Source organism: Cannabis sativa, chromosome 6, assembly GCF_029168945.1.
Source record: "Cannabis sativa cultivar Pink pepper isolate KNU-18-1 chromosome 6, ASM2916894v1, whole genome shotgun sequence".
NCBI lineage: Eukaryota > Viridiplantae > Streptophyta > Magnoliopsida > Rosales > Cannabaceae > Cannabis > Cannabis sativa.
This window is the reverse complement of record NC_083606.1, coordinates 12,298,808-12,320,217: the sequence shown is the minus strand read 5'-3', so window position 1 is coordinate 12,320,217 and position 21,410 is coordinate 12,298,808. Positions and strand designations below refer to the sequence as shown.

Genomic DNA, 21,410 nt, shown 5'->3' with positions numbered 1-21,410 from the left:
CAGGACCATCACGTGTGGCCTGCCTCCAAGTGTACCATTATCTTCATTAAGAGGTCTTCATTCTTTTCGTGTCCCAAGCGGCTAGGGAGGTTTAATTTTCGGGCCTTAGAAAAACATCATATCCCCGAGGTAAAATTATGGGTCTTCGTTGGGCATGGGCCTCTTCAAGTATGGACTGGCCTTCTGAGAGCGGGAAGGTTTGGACCCAAATTTAAGTAGTGATTACCTTCAGATTATGCCACGTGTCTATCTTCTAGAACCACAGATAACAGTTATCAATATTTCCTAAAAGTTATTTCCTTAAGTTGTATGAGACCTAATACTTAATCGTACCAATAGTGATGATACAGAAGACCACTGATGTTTTTTAACATTTCTCTTAATAATAAATGGGCATTGACTTATGTTTATCAACTAATTAAAGGAAAAATGTGAAAATCTAATACATAATAGAGTGATCTAGTTCTAGTATCAAAGAGAATTTCCAAGGTGGTATATATTTCACTTTCAATAAATCATATAATACTATCATATTATTTTATAAGTCAGCCTGGATATGAAAGAAAGATTATGATCAATAAATGGGCAGGTAAAATACCAAGGGGGAGAAAAGTCATAGGGTCCCAAAAAGAAAAAAGGAGTGGGATATTATTTATTTGTTTATTTATTTTGAGTTTTCAAAAAATATGATTTGCCACAATATGGTAGTAGGTTATTCAATTTAATATGCTTAACTACTCTGTCTACCATAATCTTTTCTTTGGGGCTCAATAACTTTTATAAGCCTTTCATTTAGTGTTTACCTGCTCTTTGTACCCGTAATTAGGAACACTTGTACATGCTAATACTATTACTATATATGCTTTTTTTAAAGTATTTTGTCTCCTTTCAAATAAAGAAAAAAGTAATTTTGTCCAGCCAAAATATGTTTTATTTCAACTTTTGTTTCTTAACTAGCTAATTATGATTTTTAATTATCTATTGGCCACTACGGTACTACCACTTGTGTTGGTATACTATAAATTCTTTAGTCTTAAAGATTAACCAGAAAAGAGCAAAGTTACTCACCTTCCCGGGTACCTTACTTATATGAACTAATTATATTTTTATTTTTATTTTTCTTTTACAATAAAACCAATATTTATAGGTCGTATAAAATCAAAAAATAATACATGTCCTATACTCTATTCCTACTTTCTTGACTGAGCATATATAATACAAATATTACTATAAACCCCTACTAAGTGATGTTGAATTGACTATTTTTTCAATAACTTGACATATAACATTCATCTGCATTATTATCATTATAGATTTATTATTTGAAATATGGTATATTTGTTATTCATTATTATCATTTGAGAGAGTGCAAACTATTTCTAATGCATTATCTATATATAAAAAGATATTTGCGGCTGAAATATGTAGTTTATTTTCTTACACTTAAATATTTATGTAATTTTTTCGGTGGCAAATTCTTCTATAGTTCATCTTGTTGTATATAAATTATTTAGCGGTAAATTCTTTTATATAATTCATATTTAGCAGCAAAGATTACAACTGTTACACATTTGATGCAATATTAATCTTTAAATAAGTAACAACAATGAAATTAATATTAGAACAAAATGACTACATAAGAATCTTTGCCGCTAAAAAATTACATGTGAATTTAAGTGCAAAACAAAATGAACTACATATAAGAATTTTTGCCACAAAAAACTTTAAAATAATTATTTAAGTGCAATAAAGTGAATTACATAAAGAATAAAATTTGCCACAAATTTTCCTATATAAAATAATTTTAATACACAAGTATGATAAATACTATTTTCAAGGATGCTCACGAGTTACAAACAATAATGTGAGAGACATTTTAAAGATGTTTATTCTATTTATAATCATGTCAATATTTTTAAATTTCTCTTTTGTGATCCTTTTGCGAATTATTTAGCTTACAATTTTTTGTAAACTTATTTTATTCTTAGATATGACAAAAGTATGGTGGTCGGACTTACCGAATGTCTTTTGAGTCTTTGTAACTTGTTTTAATTTTGTGCCTTTTAATAAAAAATTCATTCTATAGAAACAATAACGTGAGTACCTAAAAAAAACCCAATAATGTGAGTAGTCATATAACATAAAACAATGGAATCCCACAAATTTTTTAAATGATTGAAATGTCTCTAGCATTGTGTATAATCTGTAAGTGTGTCTAGTAGTACTAATACTATTTCATGTCACAAGAATTTCAAAAGAACTCGTGCGGAAGTTCATGTATAATTGCTATGTTGTATTATTATTACTTGTGAATTGGGGTGTGTATGTATTTGTATCTTTATATCAATTGTACCATTTTTTTTTCTTTATTTCTTTTTTCATAATATCAATTGTACTCTGATGCATAGGCCTAGCCTCACTCCTTTAAATGAATATTGAGATAAAGTTACTCACATGCACTACAACTTAGTATTGGCAGTACTATAGTTAGTACCACTACATACATATCCAAGAGCATTAAAGTTCTTACCACATATTCTCACTTAAGGACCACAAAAGAGGTCGTTAGACTTCTCATGCATATATTAACCCTCTATTTCCTCTTGCTTGCATCTGTCTCTCTCAAACCTAACTACCATCCAAAAATCTCCATTAAAGATTTCCTTCAACAACAAAACAAAATTTGAAGAGACCCTTTGTTGTTTTAAAAATACTGGAAATAGTATTGCTATTAGTAATAATTATGAATCAATATTATTAACTATTTGATAATTATTAAACTATTTTCAAAAGGATAACTGATAGTGGGCACTATTAATATCTATTATCTAATATGAATCATTGTTTTTATTTTTTATTTTTTTTGACGCGGTGAACAGAGTCACACATGATTAACAATGCAGCAAACTACAATCGGCAGTAGAATCTCCTCGAACTAGGAGAGCTTATCGTCTAACCGAATGACATATTTTGTCAAACCATGAGCTGCAAAATACATATTGCGAGCAACATGGGATAAAACTGGCTCCGAAAATTTAGACAATAAAACTATAACGTCTTCAAACAACTCCCCGTCACATTGAAAAATACCTTCCCAATATAATAGTTGTCGTCAGAGGTAGCGAAACTAAAAAAATATAATAACACCAAAACTAAAAAATACAGTTATATTAGAATCATCGTTTTTATTTTGATTAATACTAAAGTGGACAATGGTATCTAAGAGTTACCATATTGCTAATTAAATAAATTAATATCGAATTTTTCATATTTTAATTTAGTCTAATTAAAATTTTTACCCTTTAAACTTTGATATGTATCAAATCATGCTCCCTGAATTTTTTTGGCCGTTAAAAATTCCACTTGAATTATTGAGATTATCGAATTTAAAGACTTTTATACAATTTTATTTAATTTTACTAATTTAGTAATTGTTTATGTACTAAATCATTCTCCTCTGACTTTAATATTTACTAAATCACGTCACTCGTATTTTGACATGTGTCAAATTATGTCTTCTGAACTTTCATCCAATTTTTCTTACTAAAATTGGACAAAACTCCTTAAATTCAACCATCTCAATAGTTCAAGAAAAAAATTTAGAACATGATTTGTTACATGTCAAAATTCGGAGTCAAAAACTTTAATTAGCCTTTAATTTTATCATAAATATGAAAAGAAAAAATGGTTATTCATTAGTATCTACTCTCACATTGGTAGGCTCTTTTATTTTACAGCAAAAAGGAAAAATTAGCATAAATACTTAACTACCGCCTCATTAATAGAGTCCCACTTCTACACTTTCTTATCAACTAATTCTTATAAATACATCAATTTATAACAACCTTACATATTTTACTAACCCTTCTTCTTCTTCTTCTTCTTTCTCCTTATATATACTAACATATTTTGCCTAATAACAAATCTACATAGCCATGGATTGGTCCTCATGGCTATCCAAAACCAGCCTAGAACCACATCTAGTCCACAAATACAGCCTCTGTTTCACCCAAAACGAGCTTCAATTCGAAGACATAGCATCCTTAAACCATGAGTGTCTTCAAAGCATGGGCATAGTCGTGGCCAAACACAGGCTTGAGATTCTCAAGCTAGCCAAGAAGGAAAGTAGTAATAATGGGGCCAACCCCAGATCCATTTCAAGGCTTTTTGTAGCTATAAGTAAGACCAAGAAGTCGTTTAGCAAGTATTTTAGTCGTTTGGTTGTTCATGATGACATGCCGTCTAAGGGTTCGCCTGAGCGAGTGAGGTACCACCACCAACACCACCATTATCAGTACCAAGAGCAGTTGAAAGGAGCTTTTTTGAGAAAACAGAACAGTGGTGAGATTGTCAGAGATGACAGGCCCGCACTCAAGAAGGCTTTAGCTCTTTCAGGGCCCATTGATTTAAGGATCCATGATCGGTTGATGGCCCATAATAATGCTACTAAGAGTTTGAAGCTTTCTGGGCCTTTAGATGGTAAGCTTAATGAGAGGTTGATGTACCCGAATAAAAGCCCAAGATTGATGACTGGGCCGCCTGATGGCAAAATTCTTGGGACGGAGAGGTTGATGATCATGACGACTAGAAGCCCACGATTGTCTGGGCCTTTGGATGGAATGGGCCAAGATAGGTTACTGGTTGCAAATAAAACCCCAAAGTTATCTGGGCCTGTAGATGGCAGGCCTCCAAGCCCAAAGTTCTGTTGCCCATATGAGAAGGAAAAGGAGGAAGTTGAGTATGATGAACATTCACTTTGGCCTGCACTGTTCCAAGACATGAAACCTACTTAGAAAGATTTTCCAGGTCTCTTTTCAAAGGTTTGAGATTGAATTAGATATAATTATGTATAACTTTCAGACTTGTTTTTACTTCATAGATAAATATAATTTACAGTGCCACTTGTGTTTGACCTTTTTTTTATGCATAAATAAATATTTTGGGGGTGTCATTAGAAGTTTCCTGATACATATAGTGTATGCATTTATGTATTTCCCTTGTATTTTTTGCAAACTTGGGGCTTTGTCTATTAATACTGTTAAATATTGAGGCATTTATTTGGGTATTGAGTGAGAGGAAAGTTCTGACATGTGAGGCTTGATTGAAACATTATGTTTGTTTTAAGTTTCAACTACTCATTGGGTTATCAGCTTTGGTATTATTATTCATTGATGATTCACTAATTTACATCCCTAATTTACTATGTTGGGTGGAAGAGAAAAAGTAAAGGTTTGAACAAGAATGTCATAAAAAATGAACAGTGGAGAGAAAATTCGAGGATGTTCTTGCATTTATATATTTAAAAATAAAGGTTAATTAGGATTTTTATTCCCGACATGTATTAAATTATGCTGTCTGAACTTTTAAGTTCGTTCAAAATGTCCCTGAACTATTGCAATTATTAGATTTAAGGACTTTTGTCTAATTTTAGTAAAAAAAATTTAATATAGATGAAAGTTCAGGGAGCATGATGTAGATATCAAAATCTGAGAGAGCATAGTTTTGTAAATAAATAATCACTGAAATAGTAAAATTAAATGAAATTAAATAAAAGTCTTTAAATCTAATAATTTCAATAGTTCAAAGGAATTTTTAACGGCCAGAAAAATTTAGGAGTGTGATTTAGTACATGTTAAAGTTTAGGAGTTAAAAATAGCCAAAAATAAATGTACTTGATTTTTCTTTATTGACAGATTTAAGTTCACTTGACTTGAAACAGATTGTTTGCTGATATTCAGATTTGAATGTAATGACTGTTCTAGTCAAGTCTGTTTTCAGTGACTGAATAACAAAACAATGAGTCTAATTTGAAGCATTAATATGCTTTTGAATTAACAAAGTATAGTATTTTCCTTCAAAAAAAAAAAAAAAAAAAAAAAAAAAAAAAACAAAGTATAGTATTTATACTGAATTCCACAAACTCCTGTCAGGACAGAGTATATATTCTTATTCTAATAAAAGGAAAGAGTAACGACTACTTTTTATTATTATTATTAGTATTAAACAATGAAAAAGTTAGATGAATTAAGAGAACAGGCTGTCCCCTTAAATTCTTGATTAGCAGCCATTCTGATTTAACTCAAATAAATAAAAAATGGAATCCACATGCCCTATATCAGCAAAATTATAATAATAATCAAAAGACACACCCAAAATGATTTCCCTTCACAAGCACACAAGCCACTCTAGCTGGCTTCTCCTTCTGACATCATTTGACACTAAGATATTTTCAACTTGGTAGATTTCTTATATATGATTCTTTAGTTCAGACACAAAGTTGAAACTCTTATATGAGTGTTCTTGGGTTGGGAACACATGCATGGCTTCATCTCAAAGTGTCCTCTATGAGTCAATAAAAGCACGCACCTTCATCCCGACATTTCATATGGATCTTGTACTCATTTCAGTCTTGGTGTTTAGTATGGCGTGTTCAAACTATAGGGAATATCAAATAATAATATTTATTATATTTAAATTTAGAGTAATTTGCGGTATAAATAATTAAATTTTATGCCGAGTTGCAGATAAATACCTAAATCGTATTTTTGGCAATAAATATAAGTACTTGGACCTTAAATGTCAGGTAAGTACTTACGTTGTGATTGGTCCAAGTAGATTTATTTTTATTTTTTTATTTTAAATAATCATTTAATATTTTAAATTATAAAAAATAAAAAATATTTTTTTCTTTTTACTCTCTCTATATATATATATATCTATCTTTTTCGTCTTCTTCCTTCTTTATCTTCACTGCTCTCTCTCTCATCGAAATCGAAACCCCTTGCCTTCTCCCTCTTGCCCTTGCCTTCACTGCTCTCTCTCTCTCATCGTTGTCGATATCGTCGATACCCGTGTTCTTATCTTCTTCTTCGTTTGGATTTTTCAACCCCATCAAGTCGCACACCCTGATCTGCCCAGGAACCATGGGATCATTGTTCTTCTCCCTCATCGGCGTCGGCCTGCGAACACAGTGCATCCTCCTTTTCCTCTCTTCTCGACAACCTGGGAATCAGAGGCTTGAGCATGAAAATCCTAACCCCGCAGCTCAAGTTCCCTCTGCTCAATTTCTCCCTCTCTTGTCTCCTTGCCGAATTCAATAGCGGAATCACCATCCCCAAGCTCCTCTTGCGAGAAGATGAGATCTATCACATAGGAGGCCAAATCTGGATATGGGTTTGGCTAAATAGAAGAGAAGATTATAGAGGTATTGGTTGCTTGATTTTTTTTTTTTAGTCATTTTTTCTTCTGTAAATAGAATATTGAACAATGATGAACATATGATGAAATGTTGCTATTTATTTGTGTATAAATCTGAGTATAGTCTGTGTAGTTATAAAGAATTGGTTTGAATGCAACAAGTTTGAATCTGAAATTTATTGGCTTGTTTGTAATTTTTGGGTTTTACATATTTATGGATTTGTTTGGATTTGAGATTTTATTTATTTATATAAATTTGTTTTCTGAATTTTTGAAAATTGACGATGAATAGAGAAGGAAAATAGTGAGTTGATAGAGATAGGGTAAATTTGTTTTCTGCGTTTGAAGTTGGATATCAGATTCTGGGTTTTGTTCTTTTCTGAGTTTTAATTTCTCAATTTGAGTTTATTTTTTAATTCAAAGAAAAAGAAATGGAAAAGAAATAAATGTTAAAAAATAAAAATTAATTATGTTTAGTTTTTATTAATTTTTTATAATTTTTAAACATTTAAATAATTATTTAAATAATAAATAAAAAAAATTAATGACATAGACCAATTAACGAGTGACACGTGGATCCTGACCTGGCACTTAACGACCAGGCACCTACAGAAGTTCTACACTAGTGACGGAAGGTATTTTTACCGCCAAAAATACGACTTAGGTATTTATCTGCTCCTCGACATAAAACTTAGGTATTTATGCCGCAAATTACTCTTAAATTTATTTATTAATTTAAAATTATTATTAAAATTAGAATAATTAACAATTTATTTCTTGAGTTTTCGATAATATAGTTTCTCCCTCTAAAATATATGGTTTGTTAAATTTTTTTTAAAACTTTTATATTTACAGAAATTGGTCTTTCTTGTAAGGTTCTGTCTTATTATTTTGTTTAAATGTTGACGTATCTTTGTAAATTAGTAAATTTGCCTATTAAGCTTTGGCAACTATCAAATCGTACCCCCTTAAATAAAAATGAAAAAGATTCAACATTTTCTTAAGTAAATCTTAAAACATTAATTTAGATCTTAAAAATAAATTATTTTGAATGATTAAGAAATTTTTTTTTTTTTTAAAAAAAAAAAAAAAAAAAAAAAAACTAATTAAGCAATTTAAAAAGTTATTTATTTATTTTTCAAAAAATCCATTTAATAAAAAATATATATTAAAAATTAAATATTACGGGAACAAGTTTGTGTTTTTTTTTTTAATTTCTAATTTTTTAAAAATAATTTTATATTTTATTAAATTTTTAATTATTTTTTAAGATATGAGTTTCAAAATATAAATAAGCTTAATTTTATCTTGAAAACGTTTTAGTTTGTTTAAATTATTTATTGAATTTTTAATAACTTCAGTTTAATTTTTTAAGATACATATTTATAAATAAAATATTTTTTGAAAATATTTTTTTTAAGAATAATTAAATTTTTTAAATTAATTTCATATTTTTATCATTAAATTTTTTGTAATATCACAATAAGCCTAATGGTGAGTAATAAAGATTTATAATTATATTATGGGCTAAGCAGGTAATAAGTGAGATTATGATCCTACCAATTTAGTTCAATATAAATTCTAAATTCACTATAAGTGAGTAAATAAGCATAATTTATAAATTATGGAGATTTATATAGCATGTGTGAATGTAATATGAGCTATATGTGGAATAAAAATATTTTTCAGGTTTCGCAAAGACTCGATCGGGGGTCAGAAATGTTATAACGGCTTTAATTGATAGAATTGATGAGAATATTGTAATAAATTAATAATATAAGTATTGAGGTAGTTAGGAGTATGTGGTATTTGACTTAGAAGGATAAATTTTTTAGTGGCTAAAAAATAATAAGATAATTATAAATAATAAAGTTTTTATTAATATTATATCTATTAATATTATTATTATATTATTTTTTATATATAAAAAACTTTTTATTAAACAATAAAGTTTTTATTATATATTAAACAATAAGTTTAATATATATATATATTATAAATTTATAACAAGAAGAAGGAAGTTTTCTTTCTTCCTCTTTGACGAAACTTTTTCTTCTTTTATTTATTTTTTTCGATTTTTAATCCAAAACCTGGCGATCTAAGCTCCAGTAGTAGTGCGATAGCAAATTCTTAAAGAGAGAAAACTTAAGGTACGGTTTAATTTCATTTTAAGCTAAAAACGATTGGTTTTGTATAGGAGTTTGAGAATTAGAATAGTTATGAATGTTCCGACCTTATATGATTGTTCTTTAGTAGCTATGCGACTAGTTTCGATGTTTACTTGTTGAATTTGAGGCGATTTTGAGTTAGAAATTGAGTTTGGAACTTTTGAAAGCTTAGTCTGAACGTTAATTGCATTTTTTATTTAAGGGCTCGATTTTAATTTCTGTTACGTAAGGATAGTAATATTTATGGTATATATGTGTCCTGTGAAGTTTGGAGTGATATGGATATGTTTTGGTAGTGTTTCGGTGAGTGTAAATTTTGGGATTTTCATGTTTCGCCGTTTTTGGAAATTCCTAAGAGATCAAAAATTACATTTTTACCATAACTTTTCACTCGAGTGTCCGTTTTAGACGTTCTATATACTATTTTGAAGCTTGCGATGAGCTCTACCATATGGTGTATGTTTTAGAGCCAAAATATAAGTTTCATTTTAGTGTATTTGAACTACGGAGTTTGGTAGAAAACCCTAGGTTGTCCTTTGCAACTGTTAAGTAGTGTTTTGGGATAAACACTTATTAGTTTACCATTATTATGACATCGGGCCCGTGATAATCGATCGTTCTCCAAGCAGGCCGACCAACATACCTGAACCAGAACTTGAGGTAAGAAAAGTATAATGTACCACATGACATGACAAGTTTTATAATCATTGACTATTTGATTATATAGTAATAATACGAATGATACTAGTTGGTATTAGAGGAAACTTTGTCACTTAAGGGACAAGTTCACTCGGGTTGATATTGTTAAGGCAGGGGCTGGTGTGAAGCACTTCAAAGCTAACATGTTATACAACATCAATCTTCCCCAAATTCAGTTTGATTTCTGCAAGTGTGTTTGGAGCTCCTTAAACATGCTGAAGCATAGATTCATTTTTTGGCAAGCAATCAATTCTCAGCTTTTAACTCGGGACAAGTTTGCTCAGTTTCAGGTTACCCTTGACAGCATCCTCTGTCCGGTGTGTGATGCAGCAGTAGAGAGTAACTCTCATTTGTTTTTTGACTGATGTCTCTCTCAGCAGGTCATTGAGCAGGTGTGTAATTGGTTGGGCCTTAGGACTTGGCCAACTGGTTTTCACAGCTAGAAACACTGGCTGTTACAGAATAAGAAGGATAAGTAGCACAAGATACATACTTCGATAATGGCAGTCATGATATACAACTTATGGACTAATAGGAACAAATGCATCTTCAACAATTTCTTGAGTACAGCAATAAAAATTGTACAAGAAACCAAAAATATGTTAGCCCAAGATATGTTTCCAAGAGGGGGGGTGAATTGGAAATTTAAACTAATTTCGGAAAATTAAAACTTTTAACACAAAATTATGCAATTAGTCAATTAATCAAGTAAAAGCAAGTAGTATGGCAAGCAATATATTAAGACAAATAATTAAACTTGTAAAGTAAAGAGTTTAAGGATTAGAAAATGCAAACTCTCGATTTTTACAAGGTTCAGTAGAACTATGCCACCTACGTCCTTGGTCTTCAAAGCTATGGACCTAGCTTTGAGTTCCAATATCGAGCCAAGTTAACGGGCTTGACTAACCCTTACAACCGGGAAATTTTCACCAAGGTATTTTCAAACCTCTTACAATAGTTTCGCACCCCTGAGGACTACTAACCTCTTTCTCGGATTGTTAAAGTGCCAATCTCACTATTACCGGGTTGTTTACAAAACCGGTGCCAACCTCACCTCAATCACAATATGGAAATGTGTTTGATATACAAACTAAAATCACTCTAGAAATATGATGATACAATGGAAACCTAGAGTGAAAAGCAAGCACACTTAAGATGAATAAAATCAAATTTTGGCTCAAAGTGTGTGAAAAGTGTTGGTTTGGATTTCAAACTTAGAAGCTCCTTAATCTCACTTAGATAGGTTAGATATATGTAATAAATGCTCAACCAACTTAATTTTTTGAGTGAAAATCGAGTTTATATAGTGTTTGAGTGAAAAATAGCCGTTTATAGCCGTTGGGCACGAAAAACGAGACCCCCTCTGGGAAAATCGGTTCACCGGTTTACAATAGGGTAACCGGTTCATGGAGAACCGGTTTACCTCTTTGAAACCGGTTAACCTAAATCCAGGCAGTGGGAAAAAGTTCGATTTTTCGCACTAAAACGGCCATAACTCTCTACTCGATTATCCGATTTCAGAAATTCAAACTTTGTTCTCTTAGTTAAACAAAATGTGATTTAGAAATTCAATCAAAAAAAATTTTGAACTATCGTGTGAGAAAACTTGTTGCACAAGTTAGTGAATGAGCCAAAATTCAAATTTATAAAAACTTAGTGTGCTATGCAAATCACTTTAACAAGACTAAAGTAGATTTATACCATTTAATTTTGAGTAGTCTTGATGTAGATGAACCTCCTAGCTTGATTTGCATGTTTTTGATCCCAAGTTGACTTTTCCCGAGAGTTGACCTTGACTTTGACTTTGACTTTGACTTTCGGGTTGACTTTTTGACTTTGGGCTTTTGAAGACCTCTTTTGAATAGGGTCTTGAGTTGTTGATCCCTTGATGAATCTTTTGCTCTTGATATGCTTGTTGAATCCATTTAGTGTTACTTTCAAAAGTTTGGTAAAAATACCAAAATATTTATTTTCTCTTTTAAATTTGCTACAAAATCAATAAATCATTAGTAACAAATAATAATCAAATATTTGTTAATCATCAAAACAAGGAGATCGAAAAGTTTGAGTTAACAAAATATAGTGTCTTATAGATTAAAAATAGCTAAAAAAAAGGAATTGAAAAGTTCAGATGCATAGAGAGAATTTATTATAATTAGCTGGTGTGTGTTCGAGCTGCTTATTGTGGTTTTTTGTAATTGCTTGTGATTAATGAAGTTCTTTCCTTCTTGATAAAAAAAATGTGAATGTGACATACGATTTTCACCTGATAAAGCGATATGATATATGGATTTTAGATTGTGAAATGGGTTTGCCTGATTAGGCAATATGATATATAAGTACACCTGATTAGGTGATATGGTATCGAGTTATGGTATAGGCTTAGCTTGCCTGATAAGGCAATGCAGTATACGAATGTTAGATTATGACATGAGCTTGCCTGATTAGGCAATGCAATATACATATATATATATGATGAATGTTAGGTTATGGCATAATCTTGCTTGAGTAGGTAATGAGATATGTGGATATTGATATTCAGGTTGTGCTTGTGAGGCAACCGTTATAAATTCATGACTATGAACTAAAAGCTTTGTTAAGTTTCTAACTAGCAGCGTACCTTATTAGATACGGACGACAGTAATATGAAAATGCCTGGTTATGGCATAGATTGAAACCGTTGTTAGGTTTCCAACTGGCGGCGTACCTTATTAGATACATGCGACAATAATATGAAAATTTCCAGGTTATGACACAGAATGAAATCGTTGTAGGGTTTCCTCCTGGTGACGTATTAAGTGTAGGTACGGGCGTCAGTAACATATGAGTACTAGGCATAGGTACGGGCTCGTCTAATTAGGCGATGCGTTATATTGGTGTCATGTCGTGGCACGAGCTCACTTAATTAGGTGGTGCAATGGTATTATATATGAATATGATATTACATTATGACACGGGCTTGCTTGATTAGGCAATGCAAATGTATGAACTTATTTATTTTTATGCATATGGCTGATTATATTACCTATTGTTGAATGTTATGGTATAATCATTTTATGATAATGAAATATATAATTAGCTATTTAATGTATCCTTCTTGATTACTTTTCTTGCTAAGTCTATGTGATTCACGGGTACTCTGTGATGCAGGTGAGGGCAAGAAAAGTTAGAACAGCCATGAGATGACAGTCTTCTCCAGCAATGTACGTATTGACCCTACCGGCCTGTGTGTCGAGTTGTCAGGAATTATTTTGGACTGGTTGCATCTATTGTATTTTCAATTGTGTTTTGAATTGTTATTGTATATAGTCTTTTGGGTAAATATTTTAAACAAATATCCCTGGAACACTTTTTTACTGCTGTTATGATGTTCGTTTTTAATATTTTTTAGTAAGTTTTTTATAATTAATTATTCTATTAGTATTAAACTAGTTTATAAAATCACACACGTTGTGTCCTTATGAAATATGGCGTTACATTTTTTTAAAATAATAAATAGAACATTATAATTTTCAAAATTATTTTTTTTAATAAAAACAAACTAAATTTTGTATTGGTCAAAGTCAAGAGTAAAAATACTAATTTTTAATGATAAGATAATCATAACCTAATAGAATGAACATAATTATGTAACTATTATATTTTAAGGATAATTTATAACAAGCCGTATATTTTAAGGGGCATGATCAAGTAGTGTCGAAAGTTTAGAGAATAAAAATGCTAATTATTCTTAAAATTAATATAATTAAAGGTAATAATTCAAACCCACCCTTTTGTAAGAAGTACATATTATCCTCCTCAAAGGTTATTATATTATTAAATGAATAATATTTCGAAGTTAAAAAAGAAAAAAATAAACCCTCAAAACAAACCGACAATATTTCACATTATCATTCCCTAGCTAGTATGAACATATCTATCAACTGTACCAAACAAGAAGTTGAATGAATGAATAAATATTTGTATACTTAATTTCCAACACCATATAAATTCTTGGTTCAGTATATAACTTTTACAGCTCAATTACCCTGATGGGCTAGGAGCAAGGTCTGGCACCATGATGCACAAACATATTCTATTAAATACAGTAACAACAGTAAAACTACACTGATGGATTAGTTTATTATTAAGATGACTCTTAATGAATGGTGCCGGTAAGAGTCTAAGGGGGGCAAAACTCACAAGAGTGAAAGTAGCCATGTCGGGCATGTTCGAATTTCTACACTCTGCGAAGTAAAATTACTGATTTGTGCTTTGGGGCAACCTGAAAGAACCTCCAGCATACAGCATTTGGTAGACAGGCTTTATCCTCCTGGTTAGAACAATGCTGACCATAACACCAATGCCACAGATGGTGGCCAAAACATAGAAGGTGAGTCTGAAGCAATTTGGACCCAAGCAAGCGACGGTTGAATCAGATAGATGAAGACTGTGCTGCTTAGCTGCTTCATTGTCATATATATACCCTGCTAGCAGACCAGAAAAGAGGAGAGCACCTAAAGGGTTGCCTAAGGACATGAAATTGAAAAACAAACCAAAATTTCTCAGTCCGAAAAGCTCAGAGACTGTTGGGATCATGACTGAAAATTGAACACCATAGCAGATTCCAAGTAAAGCAGTAGCTGGATACAGGGTGCCCTTAATAGCAGAAGAGAATAAAAGGTAGGTGATGATCATGATCGTTTGAGTAACAGTCATCCAAACTGTCCTTGGAAGTGTTTTCAACCTACAAATAATACAATGTAAGTTAGACTATTATGCCCGCCATTCAAGAGTCAGGACAAAGATACAAAGTTCATTCCTGATATCTCATGAATTAGCAAATTTGGAACAATAAATTACTCACCTGACAAAGTATTCAGACACAACGCCCCCACCAAGACGACCAAGAAAATTGCCAAAACTGAAGAGAGACAACAGAATCGTGGTATCAGGCAGACCTTGTGCACTCCCAATTTGAGCAAGATTATTAAGAACGGTAACCCCAGAACCAACCCCTACAAAGTATACAAAGAATAAAAGCCAGAAATCAGCCTTGACTATAGCTTCAGTAAATGTAAAATCATCCCCTCTTCTAGGCCTTCTCTTCCTCTTTATTGCTCCTTCACCCTCAGCAAGAAGCATAGCCACCTCAGACTCATTTCCATCGTCATCATAAAAGCTTTCTTGGTTGATTGCTGATGAAACTGGTGTCAGCAAGGGTTCTGTTTTCTCTGCATTGCCTTCTCCCTGAATCAGGCTTTCTGAAGAACCAGCTTTATTATCAAGTGTCTCTGATCTGCTGGGTCGAGAAGGATACAGCGTCATTTTAATAGGGATTGCAAGCGGAGCCATAATAAGTATGACCATTATGGCAACAATTGTATTCGAAATAAGAGGGCTTAAATTAAGCATATCATCCAATATTGTAGTTGACAGAAGATATAAGCCAAGCACAAAACTTGCAATTTGGGCAAAAAGAAAATGACCATGTTCAGCAGAGTCATCACCAGAAGCTGGAGTGCAAGGCCTGATGAAATACATCATAATGAAACAAAGGACAGGAACCCCTATTGCCAGAAACAACAGAAGCTCAGAAGAAGAATTCCGAAGCAGCACACTATAAATTTCTGTGAACACAGCTCCGCTGAGCCCTCCATAGCCTTTCAGAATACCAGCGACAGTGCCTCTATTAACAGGGAAGTTTCTCATGTTGGTTACAAGCACAGCTGTAGTCAACCAGGCAGAACTATTGGTGCCTATACAAAGGGCTATCCATAGCTGCAATACCATAAAGAAAAACATTAGGGCCATGTTCTTACACAAAATTTAAGTATTTTTAAGGTAAATTTTATGGATAGAAATATATGCTCCTTGTCAAGCAAATCAATTTTCAGAAAGCTATGTCCAAATGAAAGCTCTGTATGGCTTGAAAAACTTGATTTTCTGTGATGTAGCAGAATTTATTTTTCTAGCAAGTAATTTGAAAGACAAGATCTAAAGGAGTTATGACATTAGTTTCCTGATTTGTTAAATAAATAAGAAGGGGAGTACAGTAGTCTGCTCTGTCCTTAACAGGTTGAAAAAAAAAATCCTCTTTGATCTGGAAATAGTTCTTCTAACTCCAAAATATGTTCAAATGGGATACAAGCTAATCAACATTGGGAAAAATATATCAACTCCTTCAAACTATATTTCAAAGAGGTAATAGTTTAGCAACATACATCAGCAGAATGCCGTTTAATTTTTAATAAAGTTGGATATTTTGATATAATTTTAGGGTGCTCTTTAAAACCTGAAATTCAATCAGCTAAACCGAGTGACCAATGATCTTAAATAGAGCTGAATAATAGAACAATTCAGATGCATAGATCATCTTAACCTTGTCAAACCAATTACATACATAGTAAATGAATATAAATAAGCATAATTTAAGTTTCCAATCAAAGAATGAGCAAAAGGGTACGCTTAATTTTCATAGGAAACCCAGAAACGTGACAATACGATCAACTTAGAAGTCGTAAGTCAAGAATCCAAGCAACCAAATCATCAAAAGGGCATGCCTAAATTCATTAGAAAAACCAAAAACTTCACAACTTAATGAACCTAGAATTCACATCAAGTACTCAAGCAACCAAATCAGCAAAAGGGTATACAAAAAATAAACCAGAAAAGGCAAAAAAAGAAAGAAAAATCACAGCAATGAAAGAACTTACCAACCAATAAGGAATGGATGTAACAGTTTCGCTAACAGCGAGCCACAAAACACCATAGCCAAAGAAACAAGCCAAACCACCAATCAACAAAACAACCCACGGAGCTAACTTGTTGCTAACGATGCCCGGAACGAGGCCAACGTTTTCACCTATGTCATTAGCAACTCCAAGCATAGTGAGCTGGCGCTGGTTGAAACCCAGAACCGTTTTGAGTGAGTGAGAGTACAAGGGAAAGGTGTAAGCGTTCCCTGAAGCAATCTGAACCCAAACGGCAGCCCCTAAACCAACCCATGGCGGTCTGGTCCCTCCCTTCACATTCACCATTGATGAACACCCCTGATTCTAAGCTCACGACTCCAAGTCTGTGTCTTTACTCTCTAGATGATTCTTTTAGCAAGAGAATCTTTATATATAAGAGATTTATAGAGAATCAAAAAAACGTAACTTTCACAAAATCATGGCATGAGAAGACAACAAGGCATTTAAACATTTCTGATCTCGGGCAGTTTTGCCCTCTCTTTTCCTAGTTGCCTTTTAGTTGTTCTATTTGGACTAAAGTGAAGTCACGAGATATATACACAAAATATGAATATACTATTTTTTTTTTTAATTTTTTTTATATTTTTTTGTAATTTAAGGTTTGAGTTTTCTTCAGTGATTTTATGTGGGTTGTTATACGATTTATAATTACGATTAAAGTTGCTCTGGTAGTTACAATATAAATTTTTATGTAGAATTTCGTAAAAATATATATAAAAAAAACTGTTTTGAAATATAAAAATAAAAAAATCTTAATTATTTAATGCTTAATATTTTCTTTTCATAATTATAAAGTATATTTCTTAAGTATACATTGTTGTTATGTATAAATTTTCAAAAAAAAAAATAAAATAATTAGGGAAAAAAACAGACAAATACAAAAAAAGAAAAAAAATTACAAAAATATTTTGGGCCAGCCCATTAAACATTTATACAGTCTACATACAAATATTTACAAAAATACCACATGCACTAAGCCTTCAGCTGTACAGAGCGAACCATGAAGGTAAAAATACCGCGATCGTTTCAAAACCGCAAAACAACCAAAATGAAACCAAAACGATAAAAGTACAACTATTAATTCTGGCAAAATCAACTGGAAAAGAAGACCTGCAATGATCTAAACAGAAAATGACGAAAAAAAAATCAGAAAAACTGTGAAGAAACTGAAATTACACATTTGTTTTCTATTTTATTCGATCAAAATAACTCCCCCTAATATCGAAATCTATATTCATGAAATGTAGATCTGTAACAAACAGATCTGGAGCTCCCACCAAATCCAAAACAATGTATGATGTGAAAAATTTAAAAAAAAACCTCATGAATAATACATCTACGTTATATACAGTTGCATTTTGATTGATTACTGGTTTCTAATATATATATATATATATATTTAGAAACACAATAAGAAGAGTAAATTCGAATTAAGGTACAACCAGTTACGTATAAGTCTGTTTATTTTTTGTTTTGGTTGTCTTATAGTTGCATTATCGTTTTATGTTAGTTTCTATATTATGCAGGAATTTAATTTGACGGGGACTAAGAAATAGTAGTTATACATAGTAAGTTTTGTGCAAAATAGTTGCATATTAGTTTTATAATGAAATAACATATGCAAGTAGCAAAACTATAATAAAACTACAAAACAACTGTATACAAACTAAGAGCATGTTTGGTATTGTTTTCTGTTTTTTATTTTAAAAAATTGTTTTTAGAAATGAGGACAAAAAATAGTTTTTGAAGTTTTTAAAACACAAGTCATGTTTGGTTAGTGATTTTTAAAAACAATATTGACCAAAGGTGAATTGGTTTTTAAAACAGAAAACAACATTTTGTTGTTTTCAAAATTCTTGTTTTTTGTAACTTTGTTTTCTGAAAACTGTTTTTAAAAAACAAGGCCAAACAAGTCAAATTGTTTTTAAAAACAATTTTCTGTTTTTAAAAACAAAAAACAGTTTTTTAGTTATGATGTCAAACATGCACTAAAATACAGGAAAAATTCTTTGAACATCAACATCCATGGTAAATCTAATTGTTACCCATTGATGATATAAAAATGGACAACAAATAACTAGACAAAAAACATATTAAAAAAAATACATACAGAAGGTATTTACACTATTAAAAAACTATAAAAAAACTATTACAAAATGAGAAATAATCAAATGAAGAAATTGAAATGAAAAACAATAAAACATCTGGAAAAATAAAAATAGAAAAATCAGAGTCATCCTTCTCAACAACAGGTCGTTTACCATTCTTCTATTAGCTAAAGATTTCAATTCCATTTTAAAGCTTTTCTTTTGAACATGGGAAGGAGTTGATGAAGAACGAGTTACAACTATATTTATACATGGATTAAGAGAAAAATAAAAGGATAGAAAACGGTTATGGGATTCGGTTAATGGGAGTTGAAAAAAAATTTGAAGAACAAAAAGAAGAGGAAAAATGGAGTTGGGATGATAGAGAAGAAAGAGTTCAGCTATGGAAGTTGATATTTTTTAAAAAAAAAAAAAAACTAAAAAGAAATAGAAAATAAAAGGAAAAAGAAGAGAAAAAGAGAAGAAAATGATGGATGATTGATTGATAGAGGTCATAGTCTATTGACATATAGTGATGCATGCATGAAATGTGTGTGTAAGTGGTAAAAGTGTAATAAAATAAAGTTGAAGAGTAAAAATGTAAGATTAACCGTGTGGTAGTATTTTAATAATAAAATATGTATTTTGTATTTTTAGTGAAAATTTCAAATAATTAACGCCCGAAATTAAAGTTTAAATAGTTTGTGTCATTTATTTTATACAGTTTAAACGTTATTTTGTGTATCACAAAAAAAAAATATGAATTTATCAAAATTTAAGAACTTTTTAAATTTATATCTATTCTATATAAAGCGTGTCTATATAACTGAATTCTTGATTTATGAGAAATTCATGGGTGATTTTTTATTTATATTTAATAAAATAATAAAATATTATTTATATATAATAAAATAATAAAATAAAAATAAAATAAATCTCATTAATATTTGAACAGATATTTGATGCTAATCATAAACAAATCTCATTAATATTTAAACTGATATTTGATGCTAATCATTTATCTATTTTTATATTTTAAAAATAATTGAGCTTACGAAAATCTATAAAAACAAAATCAATGAAGAAAATTTTAACAAAAAAAAATGAACGAAGAGAAAAAGTGTCATAAACATTATTAAATAATGGCAATTGCCAACACAAGAATTTCAGCACAAAAAATTATACTTAACCCCTAGACAAGATTATCATCTTCCAATCCTAATAATATAAATAATGAACAACACCTCATTATTAGTTATTCTAAGAGAATGATGCATGATAATGTCAAAAAAAAAAAAAAAATCATTAGATGATAATAATATTTCTCTAACAATGATACCCTAAATGAGAATTAAGAAGTATTGTAGCGTTTTATTTTTAAGAGCGTGAATAATATTAAGACGATTGGATTCCACAATCAAGCTCTTATTCTCCTATTAAAAAAAACACATTAATATACATGTAAATGATTCTTAGTTTTACAATAATAAATTATTAATAAACTCACAATTTCATAAAATTATAAAGTAGTAATTTGAATTAATTTTTAAAAATAATATATAATTTTTTCAAAGTATTGGTTATAATTATTATTTCCAATTTTATAAAAAATAGATATAATTTTTTTAAAAAAAATAATATTAGAAACTTGCCATAAAAGGTTGTTAGATTGTTACCTTATTAATTTTTTTTAGTGCACATCAATGAGTATTACCCATTTAGAAGTGTTCTATATATATATATATATATATATATATATGTAAAGTATTTTAACTAAAACATTTCACATTATAATTTGTGAAAAAGCTAGAGATTTTTTATCTACAACTTTTAGATAAATGTTATCTTTAATTATCAATAATTTAGAGATTGATTTTTAATTTTCTTTTTTATTTCACACACATTTAAGTTGTGTTTCTTTAGTATTTGAACATGAATTTTTAGTTTATTTTTGGATTATCTTAAGAACATATTACACTTAAATTATCAAGTTTAATTTCTTAAACACTATAATATATTACATCCAGTATTTACTTTTAATTGTCAAAATTATAAATTACATTATTTAGATATACATAATAATAATCTCACCTATTAAGTAATAATATTTTTTCTTTAATTGTTAATTATATCTTTTAGATAAAGTAAAAAATACATAATATAAAATTAGTATACGTGCCTCGCACGTAACTTTTTACTAGTATATATATATATATATGGAAGAGGTTTCAATGGTTACATTTTTATTGTAACCATCATGGTTACATTTTTTTAAGCCATTAGATTACTATTTAATGGTTGTGATTAATTTGGAAATTAAATAAAAATAAATAAAAAATAACTTGTAACCTGAAAGTAACCTAATTATTTATTTCCTTATAAAACTTTAATTAAGATTAATTATATTTTAAAATTAAATTAATTATAATTATTAATTAATTTTTTGCAATTTATTACTATATAAGGATCTTTTAGTAATTTATTTTTTTATACTTAAATTATTTAAAATTTTATAGCAAAGTTTT

At 30.2% G+C, this 21,410-nt stretch overlaps 2 protein-coding genes across 2 annotated transcripts; one reads left to right on the top strand and one right to left on the bottom strand.

Annotated features, from left to right (window-relative positions):
• Positions 1-3,710: 3,710 nt before the first annotated feature.
• Positions 3,711-5,053, top strand: LOC115725646 (uncharacterized). The gene has a single exon (XM_030655226.2). It carries the CDS (start codon positions 3,936-3,938, stop codon positions 4,791-4,793), a length of 858 nt encoding a protein of 285 aa, XP_030511086.1. The 5' UTR covers positions 3,711-3,935; the 3' UTR covers positions 4,794-5,053.
• An 8,956-nt stretch (positions 5,054-14,009) lies between these two features.
• LOC115725482 (protein NUCLEAR FUSION DEFECTIVE 4) lies at positions 14,010-17,321 on the bottom strand. Its single transcript, XM_030655019.2, has 3 exons — positions 16,760-17,321; positions 14,911-15,824; positions 14,010-14,790 (listed from the first exon to the last, which is right to left on the bottom strand). The coding sequence occupies exons 1-3, from the start codon at positions 17,081-17,083 to the stop codon at positions 14,304-14,306; spliced, it is 1,725 nt and encodes a 574-aa protein (XP_030510879.1). The 5' UTR covers positions 17,084-17,321; the 3' UTR covers positions 14,010-14,303.
• Between the last annotated feature and the right edge of the window lie 4,089 nt (positions 17,322-21,410).

Excerpts from the sequence above, each read along its gene's own strand:
- LOC115725646 (XM_030655226.2), top strand. The coding sequence starts at position 3,936 with ATGGATTGGTCCTCATGGCTATCCAAAACCAGCCTAGAACCACATCTA.
- LOC115725482 (XM_030655019.2), bottom strand. The coding sequence starts at position 17,083 with ATGGTGAATGTGAAGGGAGGGACCAGACCGCCATGGGTTGGTTTAGGG. Across the intron at positions 15,825-16,759 it reads CATCCATTCCTTATTGGTTG|CTATGGATAGCCCTTTGTAT; the intron begins GTAAGTTCTTTC and ends ATGGTATTGCAG. Across the intron at positions 14,791-14,910 it reads GTGTCTGAATACTTTGTCAG|GTTGAAAACACTTCCAAGGA; the intron begins GTGAGTAATTTA and ends TATTATTTGTAG.